At 44.0% G+C, this 25,262-nt stretch overlaps 2 protein-coding genes across 2 annotated transcripts in view; both read left to right on the forward strand.

Annotated features, from left to right (window-relative positions):
- The window catches only part of LOC144494685 (sorbin and SH3 domain-containing protein 2-like), a 303,190-nt gene that overhangs the window by 272,681 nt on the left and 5,247 nt on the right, over positions 1-25,262 (forward strand). Inside the window, exons 21-22 of the mRNA XM_078213885.1 lie at positions 16,783-16,829; positions 20,944-21,050. Coding sequence (XP_078070011.1) covers positions 16,783-16,829; positions 20,944-21,050 — 154 coding nt within the window. The remainder of the gene's footprint in view (positions 1-16,782; positions 16,830-20,943; positions 21,051-25,262) is intronic.
- On the forward strand, positions 23,434-25,166 carry LOC144495220 (uncharacterized). The gene is made up of 2 exons (XM_078215287.1): positions 23,434-23,845; positions 24,118-25,166. The coding sequence occupies exons 1-2, from the start codon at positions 23,707-23,709 to the stop codon at positions 25,164-25,166; spliced, it is 1,188 nt and encodes a 395-aa protein (XP_078071413.1). The 5' UTR covers positions 23,434-23,706.

Below are 25,262 nucleotides of genomic sequence, written 5' to 3' on the forward strand. Positions count from 1 at the left end.
GTTTTTTGGGTTGGAGGAAGGTTTGTAGTGGAGCATCTCAGGGGTCAGTGTTGGGACCCTTGCTCTTCCTGATGTATATTAATTACCTAGACTGTGGTGTGCAGGACATGATTTCAAAATTTGCAGATGATGCGAAGATTGGGAACATTGTCAACTGCGATGAGGATGGTCTTGAACTTCAAAAGGACGTAACATATTGGTGGAGTGGGCAGGCAAGTGGCAGATAAAGTTCAATGTAGAGAAGTTTGAGGTGATTCATTTTGGCAGGAGGATTATGGAGATAGTATAAATAGAGTTAAAGTTTATTTATTAGTCACAAGTGGGCTTACATTCACGCTGCAATGAAGTTACTGTGAAAATCCCCTAGTCGCCACACTCCGGCACCTGTTCGAGTACACTGAGGGAGAATTTAGCATGGCCAATACACCTAACCAGCACATCTTTGGATTGTGGGAGGAAACCCACGCAGACACGGGGAGAAACCCACACAGACAGTGACCCGAGCCAGGAATCGAACCCGAGTCCCTGGTGCTGTGAGGCAGTAGCGCTAACCACTGTGCCATCGTGCTGCCCTAGAGGGAGGAACATCTAAGAGGGTGTAGGAACAAAGGGGTCATGAATCATTGAAAATGGCAGGATATGTTGACAGAGCAGTTAATAAAGCATATAGCATCTTCAGCTTAGGCTTAAGGTCATGTTGAATTTGTATAAGACAATAGTTAGGCCTCATCTGGAGTACTGCATCCAGTTCTGAATGCCAAACTTGAGGAAGGATGTGAAGACATTGGAGAGAGTCTGTAGCTGTGAGGGCAGGGTTGGGAATGTTTTCCTTGAAGGAAAGAAAGCTGAGAAGAGACTTGGAGAGGTATTCAAGATCCTAAGGAGTATGGACAGAGTAAATAGTGAGAAACTGTTCCCATTAAAGAGAGCATCAAAAACTAGAGGGCACAGATTCAAAAGAAGCAAAAGTGATGTGAGGGGGAAAGAAAATTATCCAGAGTGTGGTTGGAGTCTGGAATGAACTTCCTGAGAAGATGATGGAGACGGGTTTGATTGAGTTATTTAAAAGGGAATTGGATTGTTACTTGAAAAGCATGAATGTGCAAGGTTATGGAGATAAGGCAAGTCAAGTGGAACAAGGTAGAATGTAGTTTCAGAGATCCAGTACAAACTTGATAGGCCAAATGGCCTCCTTCGGCCATTTCTGTGAATAACTCTGAAATTGGATTCATGGGGCTGGATTTAACAGGGCAGTGTAATAACTACTCCCTGGGCTAAAACGTTGGAGAGCCCACCCCACAGCCATTTAACTCTGGGAGTTACACTAAATGTTTGGAGGTGGGATTTCCTAACCTCTGTCGCGAGGAAGTCCTGCTTTGCAGAGCTTTTGTCAGCGAGTGACAGCCTTCTGGCTATGTAACCAGTGCAATTCCATTGTGACTGTCTCAGTATGGTGTGGATGCTTGGCAGTGCCAGTTTGGTTGAGCGCCTCAGTGTCTGGTATTTCGTCCTGCCCTCTGATCTTCAGAAGCTTCCAGTGACAGCTCAAGTGCAAGTGGTTGAGATTGTTGATGCGATGCTGGTACTCAGTCCATGTCTCGTATACGGAGAGCTCAGTGAGCAGGGCCTTTTGCTCTGTGCCCTCAGTTTGGGAGACAGACTCACTCCTCTTTGTTCCCAGATTGATGTTCGAATTCTGTCACTGACTGCACTTCCTGTGACAACTCTTGCGTTTGTCTTCTTGTCAATATAGACAATTGGAGAGAGTGTCTTGCTGAGATAAGTGAGCTGACAGGTTCTAGCTGTAGACTGAAAGCTTGGACCTGAGATGGAGCTTCTCTGGAGTAGCTCGGTAGACTACTTCAGTTTTGTTTGTGTTGATCACGAGGCTGAAGTTGTCATGTGCATTGGACAACAAATTTGTGCTACACTGAATGGCCAGTTCTGATCCAGCAGCAAGTGGACAGTCACCAGCAAACAAGAAATCACCAAATGTGTCTTTGGAGACCTTCCTGGATCCATCTCAGCTTGAGCAGCTTCCCATCCGTACAATACGTGCTAACCCTGTGCCGCCCATTTTCAAATCTACCAAGTTCCTTCACTTCATTACTTTTAGCCTTCTTTATACTGCTGACATTTTGTCCTCTGCACTCATTTAACAAGTCTAGAAATTTCTTTTTATTCATTAAAGTCTTGTCTGCATCTGTCCCCAATTGATTCACCATGCCGATTCCCACTTTCTTTCTCTGACTTGTAAAAATACTTTTGTTATTAGCTTTGAGATGTCTTGCAAGGTTTTTTTTTTCACATTTCCTTTTTGCAGCTCTTATGACTTTATTTATATTTCTTATTATTTATGGGTCCCCTGTGTGGCACGCTCACTCACACGTGTCCTGGATGCTGGTGAACCTTCTAATCCATTCCCAGTCAATATTTTGATTTGATTTATCATTGTCACATTCGTTAGTATTCAGTAAAAAGTATTGTTTCTTGCATGCTATACAAAGCATACCATTCATAGAGAAGGAAAAGAGAAAGTGCAGAATGTAGTGTTACAGTCATAGCTAGGGTGTAGAGAAAGATCAACTTAATGCGAGGTAGGTCCATTCAAAAGTCTGATGACAGCAGGGAAGAAGTTATTTTTGAGTCGGTTGGTACATGATCTCAGACTTTTGTAACTTTTTCCCGACGGAAGAAGGTGGAAGAGAGAATGTCCGGGCTGCGTGGGGTCCTTGATTATGCTGGCTGCTTTTCCGAAGCAGTGGGATGTATAAACAGAGTCAATGGATGGGAGACTGGTTTGAGTGATGGACAACCAGAAAGAATGCTTTCTATGGTGCATCTGTAGAAGTTGGTGAGAGCTGTAGCAGACATACCAAATTTCCTTAATCTCCCGAGAAAGTAGAGGCATTGGTGGGCTTTCTGAACTATAGCGTCTGCATGGAAGGACGAGGACAGGTTGTTGGTGATCTGGACACCATGGAATTAAACAGGGCTGTGTGCTCATACCAATCCCTCTTAGAATCCCTCCAGTGCAGAAGGAGACCGTTCGGCCCACCAAGTCTGCGCCAACTCTCCAAAGAGCAACTTACCCAGGCCCACTTCCACCATCCTATACCTGTAACCCTATGCATTTACCATAGTAATCCATCTAACCTACACATCTTTGGAGTGTGGGGGGGAAACCGGAGCACCCGGAGCAAACTCGCGCAGACATGGGGAGAACGTGCAAACTCCACACAGACAGTCACCCGAGGCTGGAATTGAACCCGGATCCCTGGCACTATGAGGCAGTATGTGCCACCTTGGGTGACTCTCTGTGTGGAGTTTGCATGTGACTGCATGGCTTTCCTCCGGGTGCTCTGGTTTCCTCCCGCAGTCCAAAGATGTGCAAATTAGGTGGAATGGCCATGCTAAGTTGCCCCTTCGTGTTCCAAGATGTGTAGGTTAGGTGAATTAGCAGGGTAAATGCACGAGGTTACAGGTATAGGGTGGTGGAAATGGGCCTGGGTAAGATGCTCTTCAGAGAGTTGGTGCAGACTCGATGGGCTGAATGGTCTCCTTTTGAACTGTCGGGATTGGCACGAGCACACGGCCCTGTTTAATTCCGTTATTGACTGGGAATGGGTCAGAAGGTTCACCAGCATCCAGGACACGTGTGAGTGAGCGTGTCACACGGGAGACCCATAAATAGTAAGAAATATAAATAAAGTCATTAGAGCTGCAAAAAGAAAATATGAAAAAAAAACATATCAAAGCCAATAACAAAACTATTTTTACAAATAAGAGAAAGAAAATGGGAACAAGTGAATAAATTAAAGATGGATGCAGACAGGAAATGTGTAGACTTGTTAAATAAATACAGAGGACAAAATGTCAGCAGTGTAAAAAAGGCTAAAAATAATGAAGTGAATGAACCTGGTAGATTTAAAAATGATATTGGAGAAAATAATGTGAATGAACATAGCTAATGGTTTCCATCTCAGTATCGGAAAAGGTCAAATGGGATATTGTACATGGATTAATCAGAATTTTTCAAAGCTCTTTAGTTTTAAAAAGTATTGGGTGAGATTTTCTGGCCTTCCCTCAATGTTTTTCGCAGTGACGGGAGGTGGCATGCCGTTCGCTGTTGGCGGGATTATCTGGTCCCACCGCTGTCAATGGGAATTCCCATTGAAGCCACCCCATGTCACCGGCAAACCTGCAGCAGGGCATGCACTGCTGGCGGGACCAGAGAATCCCACTGGCATGAACGGCCGGAGAATTCCAACCATTGTGTTTTGGATTAATACTGCCAGTCCGTTACTTAAGAAAGGACTGGTGGTGAAACCAGGAAACTACAGATCTGTCAATTCACCATCCATTGTGGGGAAGTTGACTTTGATTTAATTTATTGTCACATGTATCAGTATACAGTGAAAAGTATTATTTCTTGCGCTATACAGACAAAACATACCGTTCATTGAGAAGGAAAGGAGAGAGTGCAGAATGTAGTGTTACAGTCATAGCTAGGGTGTGGAGAAAGATCAACTTAATGCAAGGTAGGTCCATTCAAAAGACTGATGGCAGCAGAGAAGAAGCTGTTCTTGAGCCGATTGGTACGTGACCTCAGACTTTTGTATCTTTTTCCCCACGGAAGAAGATGGAAGAGAAAATGTCCGGGGTGCATGGGGTCCTTAATTATGCTGGCTGCTTTGCTGAGGCAGCGTGAAGTGTAGACAGAGTCAATGGATGGGAGGCTAGTTTGCGTGATGGATTGGGCTACATTCACGACCTTTCATAGTTCCTTGCGGTCTTGGGCAGAGCAGGAGCCATAGCAAGCTGTGATACAATCAGAAAGAATGCTTTCTATGGTGCATCTGTAAAAGTTGGTGAGAGCTGTAGCTGACATGCCAAATTTCCTTAGTCTTCTGAGAAAGTAGAGGCGTAGGTGGGCTTTCTTAACTATAGTGTCGGCATGGGGGGGACCAGGACAGGTTGTTGGTGATCTGGACACCTAAAAACTTGAAGCTCTCGACCCTTTCTACTTCGTCCCTGTTGATGTAGACAGGGGCATGTCCTCCTCTACGCTTCCTGAAGTCGATGACAATCTCCTTCGTTTTGTTGACATTGAGGGAGAGATTATTGTTGCCACACCAGTTCACCAGATTCTCTATCTCATCCTGTACTCTGTCTCGCCATTGTTTGAGATCCGACCCACTACACTGGTGTCATCGGCAAACTTGAAAATTGAGTTGGAAGGGAATTTGGCCACACCATCATAGGTGTATAAGGAGTATAGTAGGAGGCTGAGAACACAGCCTTGTGGGGCACCGGTTCTGGATTATGCAGATCATTTTTAGCAGAAACTTGAACTCTGACCTCACCAGTACAATTCCAAGCACACTTTGGGCTCCAAGCAGAAACTCCACCCCAAGATCTTCAGCAAGAAACCTCTGAAGTTGTTTGATTCAGGACAATAGCGTGTGCATTTACAATGTGAGATAAGTAAAATGATGTGGGGTGGCATCTTCTCCATAATTCTAGAGACAGGATTTTAAGATGGTGGGATTTTCTGGCCCGCTGAAGTCGCTGGGGTTTAGAATGGCTCTCTGCATTTTACAGCCCCACCTCCACTGCAACAGCGCCTTAAAACTCCACCCTCAGTGTATGATTTGCACAAAAATATAATGTTTCTCACACACAACAGGTCAGATAATCATCCGTGTGGGTCTCATCCATGTTTAGTCTGTATTTAAGTTTCCCCATGAATCAATTTCTTCCATTTTTCTAAACTGGCATTGACATTACATTCTGACTTGTGTCTGACACATTTTCCGACTGTGTGGATATCATAAGCTGCACTCTAGTTACTGTGATATAAAAGAAAAGAAACTATATCAATGATGGTGCGTCAGTTAAAAGACTTGCTTCATGTCTTTAAGCTAAAATACCATAGACTTTCGGTATCGCTAATGCACCTCAAGGAGTTGATGTTTTCTTGTTTGAAATGGTTGGCATTGCATCATCTTATCCATAGGAAATTTCTTTTACAAAATGCATTCAATATCAGCTGAACTTATTGACGCATGTTATATGTTATATGGAACTTCGAACAAAGCAAGTTTAGTATCTTGAGGATCCAGGTAATTTGAGCCAAAGATCAATCAATGGTGCATTCGCTATGCTGTCAAAGTGTTGCTTCTTCTAGAGTGGTGAGCAATTTGTAATCCTTATCTCGATATACTACTGGTATAGTTATGAGAATCCAGTTTTTATGGATAGGCATTTTGTACGTAATGAACACATCCAACTGGACAATCTGATCAACTGCAGCAATATCCTGTTAGGTGACTTGAGTTGGTGCTTACTTCTACCTATGAAATCTTTCACTGAAAACTGCTTCCATTGTCATTGTTTTGTGTCCTTAATAACTTTGTTTTCTCAACTTTTCCTATTTCCTTTCTAAGTTGGCTTCTTGTCGAAGGCTCAATGCAACATCCCCTGTTCTCAGGCATCATCATTCACCCTGTCCAAATAAATCTGGAGTCCAAGCAATCACCAATGAGTGGATATCACTGACAGTTGGGCCGTCCCCTACGAACACCACAGCCCCCGAACCACCTCCTTTTCCCGATAGCCTGATGTCTGATTTAGTTACATCTTTGTCAGTCACCTCATGCAAGTCTGACCTAAGCCCCTCAAGAAATACTACTTCCGATGAAAAATTGAGTCATTTCATTCCAGTCACATCTTCGAAGAACCATCTCGGCTCACCTGAAAGCCTGCGCTATCCATTCAGCCCACCACCGTCCCATACTGCCTCGCATTCGCCCATCTTCTCATTTCACACGCTACCCCATGGAAAACCTCAGGAATCCCTTAAGAAGTTCAAAACCCTTCCCTCCGTCAATGGAAAAGCGGCCGGCGCTACGGAAATTTCTTTAGTTATTACAGAGCCATTTGAAAGTAGCTCTCCGACAAAATCCCTGCAAGATAGGGACGAGCATGAACAGAAACACTGCAAAGAAATGCTGTCAATCACTGAAGGAAGCCAGTCAAAGGGTGATGGAGTTAAGCACACATGTTTCCATGGATATAGTCCGGATGTAAACAAGGAACCTCCAGAACTCTATATAGAGGAAGATCCCAGTGAGGTGTATAAGGCACCAGTGGCAAATAAAATGAAACCAGTTTTGTCCGATGATCAGACGGAAGCGAGAATTGATATTGAGGTACAAATACAGTGGAGCAAAAGCTAGGCCTGATATAACTCGTTGCCTACTAAATTACTTAATATGCCTTTGAACAAAATGTGTTTTAACTCTTTCCCCCACCCCCTCTCACCAGTGTGTTGTAACTCAAATCTGATGCTAGCTTTAACATTTTCTAAAAACTATGTCAGCAGCAGCATGCAGGTGTTGATTTAAGGGACTTCACCTCAAAGAATGGGGATAACTGAATGTCCATGAGCTTATAAAAGGGACGAATGGTGTGTGCTAGTAACCAAGGTTAGGGGACATTCAAACCTTTGCTATCGACTTGGTATTGCATGTTTTTTATGTTGACTGCTGTAATAATGACATTTTTGAAATATAACTATAAATTAGATGCATGTATTGGATGAAATACAATGGAAAGCCAGTAAACAATATACTTTTTAAGAAGTGCATCATTTTCAGTTTGAAAGTAACTAGCCATAGTTAGTCTTCTTGTGTTTTCTTTTCTCTTTCAACTCTTCTCTTTTTTACATATGCAGACTGTAACATCTGGAACTGACAAAACTATTGCTTCTCCTCCCTCACATCCATCCCCACTGCCAATGATCTCCTCCTGTCTGTCTTTCTCTTCACCTTCACAACTCCCTCAAAGACCCATATTCTGCACCAAATCCTCCAGTCAGGAACCTAGGTCTCCAAAGTTGAAGGTAACTTGGATCGCATCAAGAGCAAAGTAACACAAGTGATTGAAAGTGAATGGCACAAAATGTTGCGCTTGTTAAGGTTTTAACTTACAAGTTGGCAAACAGTTTATAAAGGTATGATGGTAAACACTTTCTAAAGGAATGATGGTGAGGTGGAATGGTGGCCAAGTATTTACATGGAGAGATGTAGGCTTGCGTTATTTCCTGCTGCAGAAGTTGTGCTACTTCAAACAGAGATAAAGCAAAACTGGGTTGAACTCTCCACCAGATCATTGGAGTATATATCGGTGTGAGGTGGCCTGTTTGAAAAGGAGATAGAATAGATTCAAAGCTACGTTTTCGCCAAAAAAGAGAAACATAAATTTAATTATCACCAAGAATCCCTGAGGTGATCAGAATAGTGCAAAGCAACAATACAGGGAGATTTTAAAGAAATAAACATTATATATAAAAATAGATGAACTGCTTTCTTAACACCCATATGGAATATTTTTCTTGCTTCAGTTTTAAAGAAGAGATGTAATTAGATTTATGATTGATCAATAAATGTTAAGTGGACATTTCTCCCTGACCTATATTTAGCTAATCATGCAATAACTGCTGACAGTTACAAAGACAATGGGCAGAATTTTTCCCAACCAGCCTGTGGCAGGTCTGCTGGTGGACAGTCGAGAGAATCTAGTGAGAGTCGGAATCCTGCCAGCAGAAGATCACGTTGCAGTTCTCCCAATGGCAGATCGCTCTTCTTGCTGGCAGGATGTGCAAACATCCTTTACATTAACTTGTACCTCAGGAATGTGCATTGAAACATCTGCACCCCATCATAACATTCAGTCTTGCCAGCGGGTATTTTATCAAGCACATCAGCTGAGGATGGGGGGGTGAATCCGCTGCCAGCCCGCCAGGCGAGTCGGAGGGGAACTTGCTTGTGTGTAAGTAATTCACTTCCAGGTGCAGAATCTGGTGCAGGGTCCCAGTATTCTAGTTGGTGGGACAGGCGCCTCCAGAGTCGCTCGCCACCACCACACTGAGCCTCAAAATGGGAGAATTCCCACCCAAGAATTTTCTCTGTGTTTGGTTGTTACACTCTGACTCAGAAAGCAGTTGCAGAAATCAGATTTGAAGCTCTTAATATTTTGACGGAAGCCTCCAAAATCAAACATTTTTTGCATGTCAGTTTAGAAAACAAAAAGAAAAGAATAGAACTTCAAGAGGATAAGACTGGAAAATAAGCCTCTTGCATAATGGCGCTGTGTTGCCAGTATGTTGCCGAACACAGCACGATTCCACGTGTGGTGAACTATTCTCGACAGAGTGAGCATGCTTTTCATAGGATCATAGAATCCTACAGTGCAGAAGGAGGCAATTCGTGTCTGCACCGACAACAATCCCACCCAGGCCCTATCCCCATAACCCCATGCATTTACCCTAGCTAGTCCCCCTGACACTGGCCAATCCACCTAACCTGCACATCTTTGGACTGTGGGAGGAAACCGGAATGGAAAGCAAGTGGAAAGTGGATAAATTGCTGTAAAGAAGAATCATAGAAGCAATTGAGGTGGCCCATAATAAACAGGAAGAACATAATTTATCGTGAAGTTGTTTCTTTTTCTGCAGGCATTCTGGTAGGGACATAGAACCGAAAAAAGGTGAGGTCTTTAGGTTAAATGAGAGAAAACCAACTCTCTGAAAGAGTACTTAATTTTCAGTGGCTCCATGTTTTGTGATCACTGCACCTTCTCCCTACCATGAATATTGCTGTGCTCCTGCTACACTCCTTAATGATTATTTATCTGATACAGTCATATTCTAATCAATCTTAAAAAGTGTTCTGAACTCTTACTTAAAAGGGCAGCATGTGACTCCCTGCTGCATAACTTGGAAAATCCTTTTCTTTTGCAGAAGAGACTTTGTACTTTTGCCGGTAGTTAAAGGACTGTGTAGCAAGCTCCACTTTCATCTGGGTTTCAGATCAGGTTTGATCAATGAGATGCAACTCTGTATTACCAGCAGCAGAAGTAGGTTTGGGCAGTTTTACCCCAACTGCCCTTGGGACGACTGCGTAACAAATTACACATTTATTCAGAGTCGCTGAATCATAGAAACATCCCAGATTCAGTCGCTGTTCTGTTTGGTGTTGGCTGGCATCAACTGTCGACACAGTAAGGAGTCTAACAACACCAGGTTAAAGTCCAACAGGTTTATTTGGTAGCAAATGCCACTAGCTTTCGGAGCACTGCTCCTTCATCAGGTGAGTGTGAGATCTCCCACTCACCTGACAAAGGAGCAGCGCTCCGAATGCTAGTGGCGTTTGCTACCAAATAAACCTGTTGGACTTTAACCTGGTGTTGTTAGACTCCTTACTGTGTTTACCCCAGTCCAACGCCGGCATCTCCACATCAACTGTAGACACAGCTAGGTTGTCACAGTTGACACTGAACCCCTCCATCGGGTGTTCTGCTCCTGATCCATTGACTGCCATTGGCAGCATGTATGCGTGAACATCAGGTGTGGACAGACAGTTGTCAAGTGCCATGCTTGTCCAAGTCTGCACATGAATAATGACCATTTGGTTGGGACAGTAGATAGTGAAGAATATCCATGGAATCATATCCCGGAAAAGCAGTCAACCTCTTGAGAAGTCGAGGATAGGTGAAAGGGACAGTCTCGAACTGGGGATCTAAGTTAATTAAAGATGTACATAAAACTAAGACAGCATGTGTTCTGGATAAGGCAGAGTGATGTTGTATATGATTCACTCTATATGACTCTACAACTAGCTTTGGTGCAAAATGGCTTCCCTTCACCACAGTGCTGCAGTTAAAGGGTTACTGCAGCCTTCATCCAGAGCCAGACTTTATCTAACATTAGTGCAAAGAAGAGTGAGATTTTCTGGAGGTGATAGTCTCATTCTGATTCACTTTGGAGTCACTTTGAACCTTGATGCTTTATCTATGCTCTACGCGTTATGATATTTGAAGAAAGCCAAAACCATTTTGTACTAAACTTATTTGATTTTAAATTATGAAATTCCTTGACGTTTCTAAACCTTCCTTAAGTGATCTCTGCTCTTTAAAATAACCTTAACTCTCGGCAGTCTGATTACACCTTTGTGGCTTTTGCAGACAGGACTGAAGACCGATGTAGCTATTGTTGGTAAGCCTCCTCGCAGCCCTGTGATGTCTAAGCGATCCTGTGGTTCGCCTGTCAGGAGTAGCTTTTTACCATCTCATAGGGTAGGGGAATTGGGAAAGCAATATACCAGACGTGCAGAAAAAAAACTGTTTGCTTTATTGCTGAAGTGTGTCTTGTGTGAATTGAATTAACATTTCTTTCTTTCACTTAATTTCCGATGCATTCTGTAGCTTACTGGAGTGTGTTTGTACTTTAGGATGCTGTGTTGTGGTGACACTCACCCTCCCCCTCCCTCTCCATCATTTCATCCCACAATGTTGTCGAGTGCTCTGATAACACTTGCGCTGAAGGTTACAGAAGAATAATTTTGCACTGTATACAAAACTGACAATGTTCAGAAAACTGATGGCACTACTTGCGGAATAACATTAAATATTTAGAAAATTGTACAGAATATTAATCTGCCATCTACTTATTTAATTGTTATCCATATCAATCGATTTTTAAAACGTTTTGTGATTCCTTCTCTGTCTTTCAGTTAAGGTTACTTGTGCTGAATGATATTATCCTTGCTTTGAAAAACAATATATGTTTTAAGCTTACAAATGTGCCTCTTAACAGTCGATAAACCTCTCTCTTCATAATCAAATCATTAATATGTTTCCCTATAAGAAGCAGGCAGGCAAGTGAAGGAGTAGCAAAATAGAGGGCTGGGATGATCTGGAGCTCTTGGGAGAAGGCTGGGAGGTGGAGCGGATGGGGATTAGGGGAGAAATGTAAAATCCAAATGGAAAGCAAGAGGTGGCATGCTCATTGCCTCCCCCTGCTGATTGCAATTTTGCAGTGGGAGGAAAGGCAGTGGATAACCCTTCAGCCATAGTCCAACTGAAACCCTTAAATGATCAATTAAGTGTCTCTTCCTACCAGAACTGGTATTTACCAGGGGTGTGTGGGCACTGCATATGGGGAGACCGTCAAGTATACCCTGGCAGCCCCATTGCAGGGTTGGATGGAGATTCTCTTGTCTGGCACCCTGTGATCCACAGAGGGTACCCCCCCCCCCCCCCCCCATCCCCAAAACCCCCAGTGAAAGACCCACCCTCATGACCGACATCCTTCCACCAACTCCCTACCACGACCTGTATGACCTGGTGAGTCCAACCTGACTTATCTTCATTCTGGGGCCATCTGCACCTTCACTGGTTGCAGCCTGCTGCAGTGCCAGTGATGGCCACTGCTCCTAGTGGCACTGCCGAGGATTGAAGAAGTGTTGGCCCTCCAACTGGCCAACAGTTCTTTGAGTGCCGGACCTCGCCCCCTCAAAGGGACAAAAGCCTCGACTGCTGCAGATTAATTGTCTGAGGATTGAAAAATACCGTCAGAACTTCCATATCTGTTTGAGGCAAAGTTGTCCCAAACCTCGAGGCCTGTGGATGAGGTCACCGCTGCCCAGCCCAGGCGATCTATGGGGAAGTTGGAAGACCAGCAAGGGAGTAGCCAAGTTTGGGATTGAAGCAATCTTGAAGGTGGAGTGGGAAAGGTAAAAATGGCAAGAGGTCTGAGGTTGATGGTGGAAATATCCAAGGGGGGTGCAATGGAAATGGGATCCTATACAGAGAGAGGTAACCATTAACTGTGGCCTGCAAATGAGAAAAGTGGGCTTGGAATCAAGAGGTAAGTATGAGCAACCAGTGACAGCTGTGGCTTGGGCTGTTGCAGGGTGGGACGAAGGGTGAGAGGGTAGATGGTATTCTGGAGTTGAATATTGGCATTTGTCACCAGAGTGGCAGATGCCAATGCCTTCCTGTTCACTCCCATATGGGGGGAGGTGGGCGGGTGCTAATATCTGCTTTCTGCCCAGCATATTTAAACTGGATAATCAAGGGTCAACTGAGCTTGTTAACAAGCCAATTGACCCTGATAATATGTTGCCCAAGTCATAACGCGGCTGGTGTGATAAGTCGGGACAAAGTGGGCAGGTCATCTTTTTCAAAAGAACATTTTAGAAATGTGGAAGGGAAGGGTGGGTCCTGCTCTGTGGAAAGCATTGTGCATTGCTGGTGAAGGAATTGAAGGTTTCCGATCAAGTGGGCTGCTCTGTCTTGGATGGTGTCAAAGCTTTTTGAGTTTTGTTGGAGCTGCATTTGTCCAGACAAGTGGAGAACATTCCATTACACTCCTGACTTGTGCCTTGTTTTTTTTTTTATTTCTATTTTTATTATTCATTCATGGGACATGGGCCTCGCTGGCTGGCCAGCATTTATTGCCCATCCCTAGTTGCCCTTGGAGGGCAACTAAGAGTCAATCACATTACAGTGGCTCTGGAGTCACATGTAGGCCAGACCAGGTAAGGACGGCAGATTTCCTTCCCTAAAGGACATTAGGGAACCAGATGGGTTTTTCTGACAATCGATAATGGTTTCATGGTCATTGGTAGATTCTTAATTCCGATATTTTTTATTGAATTCAAATTCCACCATCTGCTGTGATGGGATCCAAACCCAGGTCCCCAGAACATTAGCTAATAATCCAGCGATAATGCCACTGGACCGTTGCCTCCCCGTGCTTTGTGCCTTGTAGATAGTAGAGAGGCTTTGAGGAGTCAGGAGGTGAACTACACGCCTCAGAAATCCCAGCCTCTGACGTGTTGTTGTCGCCACAGTATTTATATTGGTGGTCCAGTTAGGCTTCTGGTCAATTGTAACCCCTGGACATTGATAGAGATATTTGTTTTTGGAGATGGTCATTCACTGTCTCTTATCATCCAGAGCTTGAATGTTGTCCAGGTCTTGCTACATATGGAGACAGAATACTTCAGTATCTGAGGACTTACAAATTGAACTAAACACTGCGCATTTCTGTTCTTGTGATGGTGCAGCTGAAGATGTTTAAACCTTTGATACTGCCCTGAGGAACTCCGGCAGTGATGTGCTGGGGCGAAGGTGATTAGCCTCTGCCAACTGTAACTCTTTCCAATTTAAGAATGGAAAGTTTGGGAAGAGAGGACTCGTTTACTGTCCACCTTAACCTTCTGATGTTTATTGTTGAAATTCTACATTTTTGAACATTCATTTGGGAACATAAATTGTTTCATAAACTGTTTCATTTTGATAAATCAGACAAACTCTTCTATTTCCCTTGGTAATAATGAGCTGGAAATGTTTGAATTTGTTTGGATGATCGATGATCAACCTAGCACAAGGGGAGGGCTGAGTCTTTAATCTTCGAGTAACATTAAATTGTGTGTACAAGGGAATTTTGTCTCTTTTTTTTGTTAACCCTCTGACTCCCTCTTGACTTAATAGGATTAGGAAATCTGAAAGGAGCTTTTTCTACCCAAAAGTGCTCCTCCCATCTCGATCTGAAAATATAGTTCTTAAGGCATAAGGTCATTGTTGAAAGCCTCCGGAGTTTCCGAAAAGCCCCCTGAAGATTTGCCAGGTTGTGTATCGTAGAGTGGGGGTTTTACAGCACGGAAAGAGGCCCTTTGCTCCATCATATCAAGCACCTATCCATTCTAATCCCATTTCCAAGAACCTGGCCCATAGCCTTGTATGCTATGGCATTTCAAATGTTCATCTAAATACTTCTTAAATGTTGTGAGGGATTCCCCCTCCACTACTCTTTCAGGCAGTGAGTTTCAGATTACCGCCACCCTCTGGGTGAAAAGGCTTTGCCTCAACTCCCCTCTAAATCTCCTGCCCCTTGCCTTAAATCTCAGCCCTTTGGTATTGATCCCTCTACTAAGGAGAAAAGCTTCTTCCTATCTGAGCTATTTATGTCCCCTGTAATTTCGTAGACCTCAGTCATGTCCCCCCCCCCCCTCAGCCTTCTCTGCTCTAAGGCAAACAACATAAGAAGTCTCACAACCCCAGGTTAAAGTCCAACAGGTTTATTTGGTAGCACAAGCCACTAGCTTTCGGAGCATTGCTCCTTCATCAGGTAAGCACTTACCTAATGAAGGGGCAGCGCTCCGAAAGCTCGCGCTATCAAATAAACTTGTTGGACTTTAACCTGGTGTTGTGGGACTTCTTACTGTGCCCACCCCAGTCCAATGCCGGCATCTCCACATTAAGGCAAACAACTCCAGCCTAACCAGCCTTTCTTCATAGCTAAAACACTCCATCCCAGGCAATATCCTCGTCAATCTCCTCATTAATGATGTAAATTACAGGAGGAAGATCACAGAGCAGCTATCGGTAGTTTGGAACACACTCCTTGCTGTTTTGAAGCTATTGCAATCTAGAATACATGCTGCTGGCTATTAGATAGTGCAGTTTGTATTAGTGAATCAACCACAAGATTTTCCTCAGTGGTGCTGGGTTAATTGAATGTGGCACAGCATCCTGAGATTCTGCCTTGGGTCTAAGATTGCTCGTTATAGATTAAAAACCTTTGCCGTTCATACTCTCTGATCAACAGTAAAAGCACAATGAGGACAAACAACCATAATTTCCAGTCGCTTGGTATAAAGAACTTGAACACGACTGAAAAGAGTGACCCTGTTACTGAAGCTTTTCATCTTGCACTCCTCAGGACAAACACAAGAATGCCAAAATTTCAAACAAATACAATTCATACTACAGGAGAAAAGCGTGTTGCTCGGTGGGCAAGTCAACTCTGACTGGCCAAGGCGTTGCCATGGAAAAAGCAATGGGCACTATTGACTCCCCAAGCTCCCCGGGGGCACGTTCCTTCGGTTGTTTGTAATAGACAGTCTACAGACTTTGCTCAACCGGCCAATGCTTACAAAACCCCAAGACAAAATGTCTACTGTCAAATGTGCTTCCTTCATTGGGAAGAACTTGCTCAACAGTGTGAGCTAATAGCCAACAACTAGCTTAAGATAATCAGTCGAGCTCCTAACTTGGCTCATTTACACTTGCTCGAAGTGACATACATTCATACACAGGGATCTTTCCTCTGCAAACAAAAGGAATATACTTCAAGCCTTGCATCTTTTTGAAATTACCCGGGAGCATGGGAAGCCTATAGTTTCCTGTTGCCTTCTCCGTGACAATGCCTCAGCCAATCAGATCAATCAGCACCATTTTCTCCTGTGGTATAAATTGTTGAGATTGTTTGAAATTTGGACTACTTGTACTTGTCCTGATGAGTACAAGACAAAAAGCTTCAGCAACATGTCTCTCTTTTCAGCAAAAACACTTGGGTTGTTTTCCACAGCAACCTTTAATAACAATCATCCACATAAGATGTGGGGAAAATGTGCATTTAGGGAGTTTTATTAACAAGTTATTGGTGACTTATCATTGAAAAGGGTGTGCACACAAACCAGCATTGTGGGATAAACGAGGTTCATTGTTCTTGACTGGCTGTGAAGCATTTAATTTTTTGAGGAATTTTATTATTTTGCAGTGCAATATCATGTATTTATTTTTTCTGCCCCTTGAGAAAGCATAGCATGCATGAACAAGAAATGCATAAGCCTACATTGCAGTGTGTGTCCAATCTGACCTAGCCTCAGATTTGACTTTGCCGTGTTGTGATCAGCGTGGAGCAGAGCATGTAGAACGCATGTTGGTGCGTGTATGGAGGCTCTTTCTTTGCTGCAGCCCTTGTGGATTATTATCTTCCACAGCTTCCCTTTTCCGCCATGCTTCAATTTAATTAGGAATGTTGTTTTGGTCTCCAGATGTGAATGCTTTTTACTATTTCATGGAATGCCATTTGTTTTCTGTCGAATAACTATCGTAACTAAAATGAATGCTGTGTTTCCCCCACAGCCTCAGCAGCCTACCCTTGTTCATGAGCGTTCACAGATTGGAGAGCCGTGAGTACCGTTTTGTTGTTTCCCCAATAACGTAAAATCAAATTAATTTAGTATCCCGAACCTGCCCCTGAGTTAATACTATCCAGCCATCTGAGTGAGTGAGATGTTGGTTTCTAAAAGCAAGTTTATATGAATGTAGTAACACAGCGATCATTAGTGCGTTATATTGACCTGCAAGAATCTTTTATGTATTTTTTTATTTAGTGTCACAAATAGACTTACATTAACACTGCAATGTCGTTACTGTGAAAATCCCCCCAGTTGCCACATTCCGGCACCTGTTTGGGTACACTGAGGGAAAATTTAGCATGGCCAATGCACCTAACCAGCATGTCTTTCAGACTGTGGGAGGAAACCAGAGCATCCGGAGGAAACCCACGCAGACACGGGGAGAATGTGCAAATTCCGCACAGACAGTGACCCAAGCCAGGAATCGAACCCTGGTCCCAGGCGCTGTGAGGCAGCAGTGCTAACCACTGTGCCATTATGTAGCATTGCTCATGCAAATCTCAAATCTTGTGTCAGATATGAACCTGCATTCATATAGCCAATTTAATATAGCAAAATGTCCCAAGGCACTTAAGAGGCGTGCTTCCAGACAGCTTTAAGCATCTTATTTGGAGGAGAAAGACCAGAGATGCATCGTGATTTGGGTACTGAATTCCAGAGTTTGGACAGCACAGCTGTTAATGGTGGGGCAAATGCAGAAGAGGCCAGAATTGGAGGAACATGGGAGTTCTTGGAGGCTAGTAGGGCTGGAGGGGTTTGCATGAGACAGGAAGAGGTCAATCTTGGAGGGGTTTGAACATGAAGATAAGAATTGAGGCATCGATGGGGCCGGAACTTGTGGAGCTCAACAAATACTGGATTGATGGGTGAATGAGATTCGATGCAAGCAACAGAATTTTGGATTAATTCACATTAATGGAAGATGGAAGGTCAGTCAGGAGAGCATTAGCAAAGCAGAGACAGAATTGGCCAAAAGCATGGATGAGGGTTTCATCAGCAGATGGATTAGTATAGGCGCGGTTACAGCAAATATTATTGGGGGGAAAGTAGGCCATCTCAGCAATGGAAATGATATGCAGTAGGACGTTGAACTGAAGATACTCTGCTTTATTAACCACTCTCTCAACTTGTCCTGGCATGTCCAATGACTGATGTACATAACCGCCAGGCCCCACTGCTCTTGCACCCTCTTTACAATAGTACTCTCTATTTATACAGTCTCTCCTCCATATTCTTTCTACCAGAATGAATACTTTCACATTTCTGTGCCTTGAATTTCATCTACTACTTGACTGTCGGTTCCACCGAGTTGTCCAAGCTCTTTTAAAGCTCTACACCATTGTGGGGGAGTTGGCGATCTTACGGGCTCATCCTGCTGGTCGATCGGTGTGGCGAGCTGGTAAGATCGCGAGAGAGGTGAAAAACTGGCTTTACGCTTGGTTTCTTCCCTCTCGTGATACTACCGGCACTGTGAAGCCAGCCGTGCGTGAGGCTGATTTTAATAATTAAAGGGGGGGTTGGGTGCTGCCCACTCTGCAATCGGGGATTGGCCAGAGCAGCGATCGGATTGGGGGTATTGAGGCACCAATTGACTGGGGGGTGGTATCGGGGTGGCGATTGGCTGGGGTGGGGAGTTATCATGGTGGCAATCGACTGGAGGGGAGGGTAGTATCGGGATTATTCTAAGGATCCTTTTGTCTGAAACCATCTTCCTTTTTAAGTGATTGTTCTGAAATTATATTCTTTGTTGTTGATTTGCCAACTGATGCAAAGCTGCCCTTGACCTCAAGGCAGCATTTGACTGAGAATGGCATCAAGGAGCCTTAGCAAAACTGGAGTTAATGGGAATCAGGGAAAACTGGCTGGGGTCATACCTGGCACAAAGGAGGATGGTTGTGGTGATTGGAGGTCAAGCATCTCAGTTTCAGGACATCACTGCAGGAATTTCCCAGATAGTGTCCCAGGCCCAACCATCATCAGCTGCTTCATCAATGACCTTCCTTCCATCATCAGGTCAGAAGTGAGGATGCTCACTGATGTTGCACATTGTCCAGCAGCATCCACGACTCAGGTGCTGAAACAATCCATATCGAAATGCAGCAAGACCTGGACCATATCCAGGCTTCGGCTGACAATTGGCAAATAACATTCATGCCACACAAGTGCCAGGCAATGGCCATCTCCAATAAGAGAGAATATAGCCATTCCCCCTTGACATTCTATGGTATTAACATTGCTAAATCCCCCACTATCAACATCTTGGGGGTTACCATTGACCAGAACTGAACTGGACTAGCCATATAAATAATGTGGTGACAAGAGCTAGAAATCCTGCGGTGAGTAACTCACCACTTCCCAAAGCCTGTCCACCATCTACAAGTCAATGAGATGGAGTGCTCTCCATTTGCCTGGATGAACACAGCTCCAACAACACTCACGATACTTGATCCCATCCACGACAAAGTAGCCTATTTCATTGGAACCCCATCCATGAACATTCACTCCCGCTACCACTGATGCACAGTGGCAGCAGTGTGTACCACCTACAAGATGCACTGTGAGAACTCACCGAAGCTCCTTGGGCAGCACCTTCCAAACCCAAGACTGCTGCAATTTAGAAGGATAAGGGTGGCAGACACACAGGAACGCCATTACCTAGAAGTTCCCCTATACCACATGGACTGCAGTGTTTCAAGAATTCAGTTCATTCACGAGCAATTATGGACAGGCAATAAATGTTAGCTTAATCAGCGACACCCACATCCTATGAGTGAATAAGACCAAAAGACTTAGGGACAGAATTAGGCCACTCAGCCCATCGAGTCTGCTCCGCAATTCAATCATGGCTGATATTTTTCTCACCCCCATTCTCCTGCCTTTTCCCCATAACCCTTGATCCCCTTTTAATCAAGAACTATCTATCTCTGTCTTAAAGACACTCAATGATCTGGCCTCCACAGCCTTCTTTGGCAAAGAGTTCCACAAATTCATCACATTCTGGCTGAAGAAATTCCTCCTCATCTCTGTTTTAAAGGATCGTCCCTTTAGCCTGAGGTTGTGCCCTCTGGTTCTAGTTTTTCCTACTAGTGGAAACATCCGCTCCACATCCACTCTATCCAGGCCTCACAGTATCCTGTAAGTTTCAATAAGATCCCCCCCTCATCCTTCTAAACTCCAACGAGTACAAACCCAGAGTCCTCAACTGTTCCTCATATGTCAAGCTCTTCATTCCAGGGATCATTCGTGTGAACCTCCTCTGGACCCTTTCCAAGGCCAGCACATCCTTCCTTAGATACGGGGCCCAAAGCTGCTCACAATACTCCAAATGGAGTAAAAAAAAGATGACATCTCTCCTCAAAACTACTCATAATTTTTAAAACCTCAAATGGAGTCCCCCCACTTATCCTTATTCCAATGAATAAGATCCATTTTTCCCAGCCTACCTCCTAAGATCATTTAAGTAAATCCTCATTGTATGCTTTCTATGTCTACATTGTCCATTTGCCGGTGGGATTTCCAGATCTGCACATGGTTTCACAATCATGGCTTAACCATAGTTGTGTGAAAAGGGGCGGCACGGTAGCACAGTGGTTAGCACTGCTGCTTCACAGCTCCAGGGATCTGGGTTCGAATCCCGGTTCGGGTCGCTGTCTGTGTGGAGTTTGCACATTCTCCCTGTGCTCCGGTTTCCTCCCACAGTCCAAAGATGTGCGGGCTAGGTTGATTGGCCAATCTAAATTGCCCCTTAGTGTCCCGGGATGCATAGGTTAGAGGGGTTAGTGGGTAAATATGTAGGGATATGGGGGTAGGGTCTGGGTGGGATTGTGGTTGGTGCAGACTCGATGGGCCAAATAGCCTCTTTCTGCACTGTAGGATTCTATGATTCAAAACTTGGTATCACTGAAAATTCCCAATGTGTAAAGCTGGAATCCGATTGGCCTTTTTGATAGCCTGTTCAGCCTGTACCCAGATCATTCAAGAAAGATTAATAATGCAATTTAGTTTAATCAGCCCTGAATTTCTATTTGATTTCCATAAATGTTTACTTTGAATTTTAGACAGAGAGGTGCGGGTGGGCTAAATTTCTGTTTGCATTTTCTCAAAGGTACCAAGCCATGTACAGCTACAACCCTAGAAATGAAGATGAGCTGGAGCTGAAGGAAGGAGATATTGTTGATGTAATGGAGAAGTGTGATGATGGTTGGTTTGTTGGTATGTGTCTTTTAAAGTATCCCTCCGCTATCAGAGTAGGGATGAGCTAACAGGTTAATGTTAATTTTGAAATCTGAAATCCATGGAGGAAGAATTTGGCAAGGTCAATTGGGATGGGAAACATGGGACACCTCATTTCCCCAAAGGAGATTAAGTGACTCATGAGGCCAGCTCTAAAAGAGGCCTACAAACACCAGATAACTTAAATCAGGCAAATTCCAAATTATCACTGTCAGACGGATGTTAGCAGATTTAAGATTAGAAGAAGAAAAACTGAGACAAAGTTAGTTAAAGTATATGGAATCCATCAATCTTACATTCCCAGCAGAAGTTCCATAGTCCCTGGCAGCACAGGCCAGATTTAGGGTTACCACACTCTAGCCATGACCGATATTCCTTTCCGGCATGGTTCCCTGCTGGGAGAGTGACATTGGCGAAGTTACCCAACCAAGGTGCTGTTTCACTTCGAGTCATACAGCGCAGAAACGGCCCTTTGGCCCATCGCATCTGCATTGACAATGACTACCACTAAAAGGCGCGCTAATCCCCTTTTCCTGCACTTGTCCCAGTAAAACCCCAAATACTTTCAAAAAGATTGTCAATTGACATTGAGACAAATATGAGTCAAAATGTGCATGAGAGCTACTCTGTCCAATCATGAACAGAAAAAGCCTTCTTGAGAACCCTAATATAACATCGTGAATGGACAAGGATATCAGGTATGTGGCACCCTATCCTTTCTGAATGCAAACTATCCAGATTTTCACCTGCATGGCTGCAACCTAATGAGATTTTAACTTGTGCTTTCATTCATAGCTCATCCCTATCCCTAAGCTACCATAGACAGTTTACTTAGCAAAATGTAATGCATTATTTTCAGTGGCTAATGCTTTCAATTTATTTTTTAATTCCTTTTCATTTCCATTTCTTTTCCTTTAAACTGACGAACAATGTACAAGTGGACAGCCCAAGAGCAAGTTTGACCATAGATTTTCTTTGTGTTTAATCCATTTTTGCTCTAAAAGGATTTTTTCTACTACACTACTGAAACAGAGTGGGATGTTAAGGCTTCGCTTGTCCCGAAACCGTAAAGTCCCGCCTGAGGTCAACTGACCTTCCCATGGTTTGCCTCGTGCCCGCTCCGATTCCTGTGGCGGGCAGGAAGGTAAAATTCCAGTGATATAGGAATACAGCACGGAAACAGGCCCTTAGGCCCAACTGGTCCATGCTGACCATGGTGCCTTCCCAGCTAGTCTCAATTGCCCGCATTTGGCCCAAATCCCTCTAATTCTTTCCTATCCACGTACTTATCCAAATGCTTTTTAAATGTAAAATATACATTGTAATCATCTTTGTTAACAGTGGGTGGATACTTAATGTTCACCAGGTGTAACTAGGGCTGCCAATGGGAATCCCCAGTTCCCTTGATTGCTACCACCCTCCCTTCTGACCCCCCCCCCCCTTCCTCCCCAACAAACCCCCTCAATGGGGTGAGTGTGCTTCCATTGTCATTTCTCAACGCAGAGGACAGGAGTACAGGTTACAATCATTTTTGCAGAGGTGTAGGGAGAAAGTTCTGGAAGTGGTGTCAGAGGTACTGAAGCATTTATATAACCCATGTCAGCTTTGTCAAAAATGGAAGAGAGCCAGAAATAATGCATTCTGTCCCTGCATTTCCTCTACCCAGGACTGGTGGGTGCTATATACTACCAGTGTTTGGAGATGGAAGTGTCCAGAGACTGTACAACTTGGGCATATTTAAATTTGTGATGTCCTGTTGCATACTATGGATGAATTCCTGATGGCCACAGTGGAATTTGATGTTCCAGCACACATTTTAATGATACCCTTCAGGTTTTGGCATGGGTCATGCGCCAGAATGATCATCATTCAAGGGTATTCCTGGTTCCTTAAATGCTTTATTCCTGAACAACAAGTTTCTTAAATTTGTATCAGTTGTTAAGTTCTAGATCGCTTAGTCCTAGACTTGTGTGCACTGGGATTTGGATTGAAACTACCAACAAAAAGTTTGCTAATGAGTCTCAACTCACCTCTTAGAGAGATGAAACTCATACAATCTATTGGATTTGGATACAGAGGGGAAAGTGCAATCTAACACACTGTACCAGCCAGGAAAAAATAAAGAAATTGAATATAAACTATAACTTGCTCTTAATGGGGGTGATAAACTGACCTATCGACATTTAAACCTGTTATCTTGAGCATAAGTTGAGCTATTTCTGCCTTGAATTGGCACGGGAGTACGTTAAGATATCGCCCCCCACCCCCAGCTCTCCCACCCACCCCCAGTCCAGAACAGGTTCCCATCACTGCCCCAATGATCTCCTTGATGTTTTATCGTACATGCAAACAATCGCAAAACTAAACACTGCTTATTAATGTACAAAATGGAGATCAGAAGGAGATGACAGCAGCCATCTTTGTTCAAGTTCGAAGGGTTTTTTTTGTTGTCAAACATCAAGACACTTTCCTAGGAACAAGAACATTGGTGCCGACTCCAGAAGCAAGGCAGGATATGCATATGAACAGCAAGGGCACCAAACAAAAGGATACAATGCCCAGGCTTTCCTCCACTTCACAAAACTTGTTGGAAAAGAATCAACAGCTCAAAATGGCTTCTGAGGGGAAAAAATAAATGAGAACGGCATTCGGAAGAACATTCTATTGGAATATACCTTCCAAGGACAAGTCCCCGTTGCCTGGAGGATCCGAGCAAAGACCTCCCGTTGTACCTGAAATCAAAACATCATCTACCCCGGAATCCCATATATCCGGTAAGTTTACCTTATGGTCTCTCTCCTTCCATACGATCTCCCCATAAAGTAAAAGTAATGGTCACATATAAATTTAACATATGCAGAATGCCAAGAATGCTTTAACATCCCCAATATGCATGTACGTCGTCCTGTGTACAGTGGTCCCTTGTTGCACTTCACCTGTTTTTCTAAGTTTCTTCCAAATGGCATCTGCACCTGTCTGTCTGCAGTTCTACTGCACGTTCAAGTAACTTAAGGTTTTGTATCTTGTATCTATTTTGTCTCCCCAGGTAGTCAGCCATTCAAAAGACAAGGCATGGCAAAGACATCGTGTGCCCAAAAACCCACAGACAAAGAGTTGCCACCCTCAGCAGTTCTAGAAACAAAGCTACATATGGAAGAGAGTCCACAGTCTCCTGTCAAACAGCGTGGAAACATCTCCTCCGCCACTGTGTCCCCTGAAGGAATGTCCTGGGCCTACCCAAAATGTTTGACAGGGACCGAACTGAGAAATGAGGTGACAACTCAGCCAGAAGAGGAGAAAAGCAGCAATGTGTCTGTCTCAGCATCCCAGTCATCTCCCTCGCCACCCCAGAATCTTCACTCAGTGAAGAGTGTTTCTCCAACTTCCTCGGAATCCCCCCATAACACATCTTCCACAGAATCTGAGCATTTCAACGTGTGCCACTCACCAACAGAGAGTTCCGTCAAGAATTCTTGTCTGCCCAAGCAGATTATCGACAGTGAACCAACAGACAAGATGGCATGTGACCTGCAAGTGGAAATTGCCAACTTTCTCACCCCATCTGCTGATTTCCTGGAACAGATAATGGACAATGTTTCCGCTGACGTGAAGGCCACCACAACAGGTGCGAAGGCCTGTCAACAACAAGAGACCGACGCCAGTCTCCTGGCTCTCTCCACAACATTTGGAATGCTTGTGGATGATGGCATGCACCTACTCAGGAAGACCATGGACAATGTCCATTCCAGTGTGCAGTCTGGCAACAAGCAGATGCACACCGACATGGTTCACCTCCACAATGTTATCCAGATGGGCTGGGTGCAGTTGGCCGAGCAAATGAGCACTCTGATCAAAGTGCTCACCACACTCGTACATAACCAGCAACCATCTTCCACCTTGTTACATAATGTAGCCCTTCAGCGTACTATAGCAATATCCGAAGGCCATTTTACAGACTACCTCAGGTGTGACTCCATCCCAACAATAGCTGAAGAAACACTATCCCCGACATGCTACGTTACAGAGGAAACGTTGATCAATGCTTCTTCTGAAAACCCAGCAGCCAGCTCTACTAATTCTGAAACATATAAATGAAATGCCATATGTTAGCATTTTCCTCAAATACACGTATTCTGCACAAAGGTGTTGTGGTGATACTATTTCTGAATAGTACTTTAAATTAAGGTTTTG

This window comes from Mustelus asterias, chromosome 6 (genome assembly GCF_964213995.1).
Source record: "Mustelus asterias chromosome 6, sMusAst1.hap1.1, whole genome shotgun sequence".
NCBI lineage: Eukaryota > Metazoa > Chordata > Chondrichthyes > Carcharhiniformes > Triakidae > Mustelus > Mustelus asterias.

Coding starts and splice junctions, on each gene's coding strand:
- LOC144495220 (XM_078215287.1), top strand. CDS start 23,707: ATGAGAACGGCATTCGGAAGAACATTCTATTGGAATATACCTTCCAAG. Junction 23,846..24,117: donor CCCGGAATCCCATATATCCG/GTAAGTTTACCT, acceptor TTGTCTCCCCAG/GTAGTCAGCCATTCAAAAGA.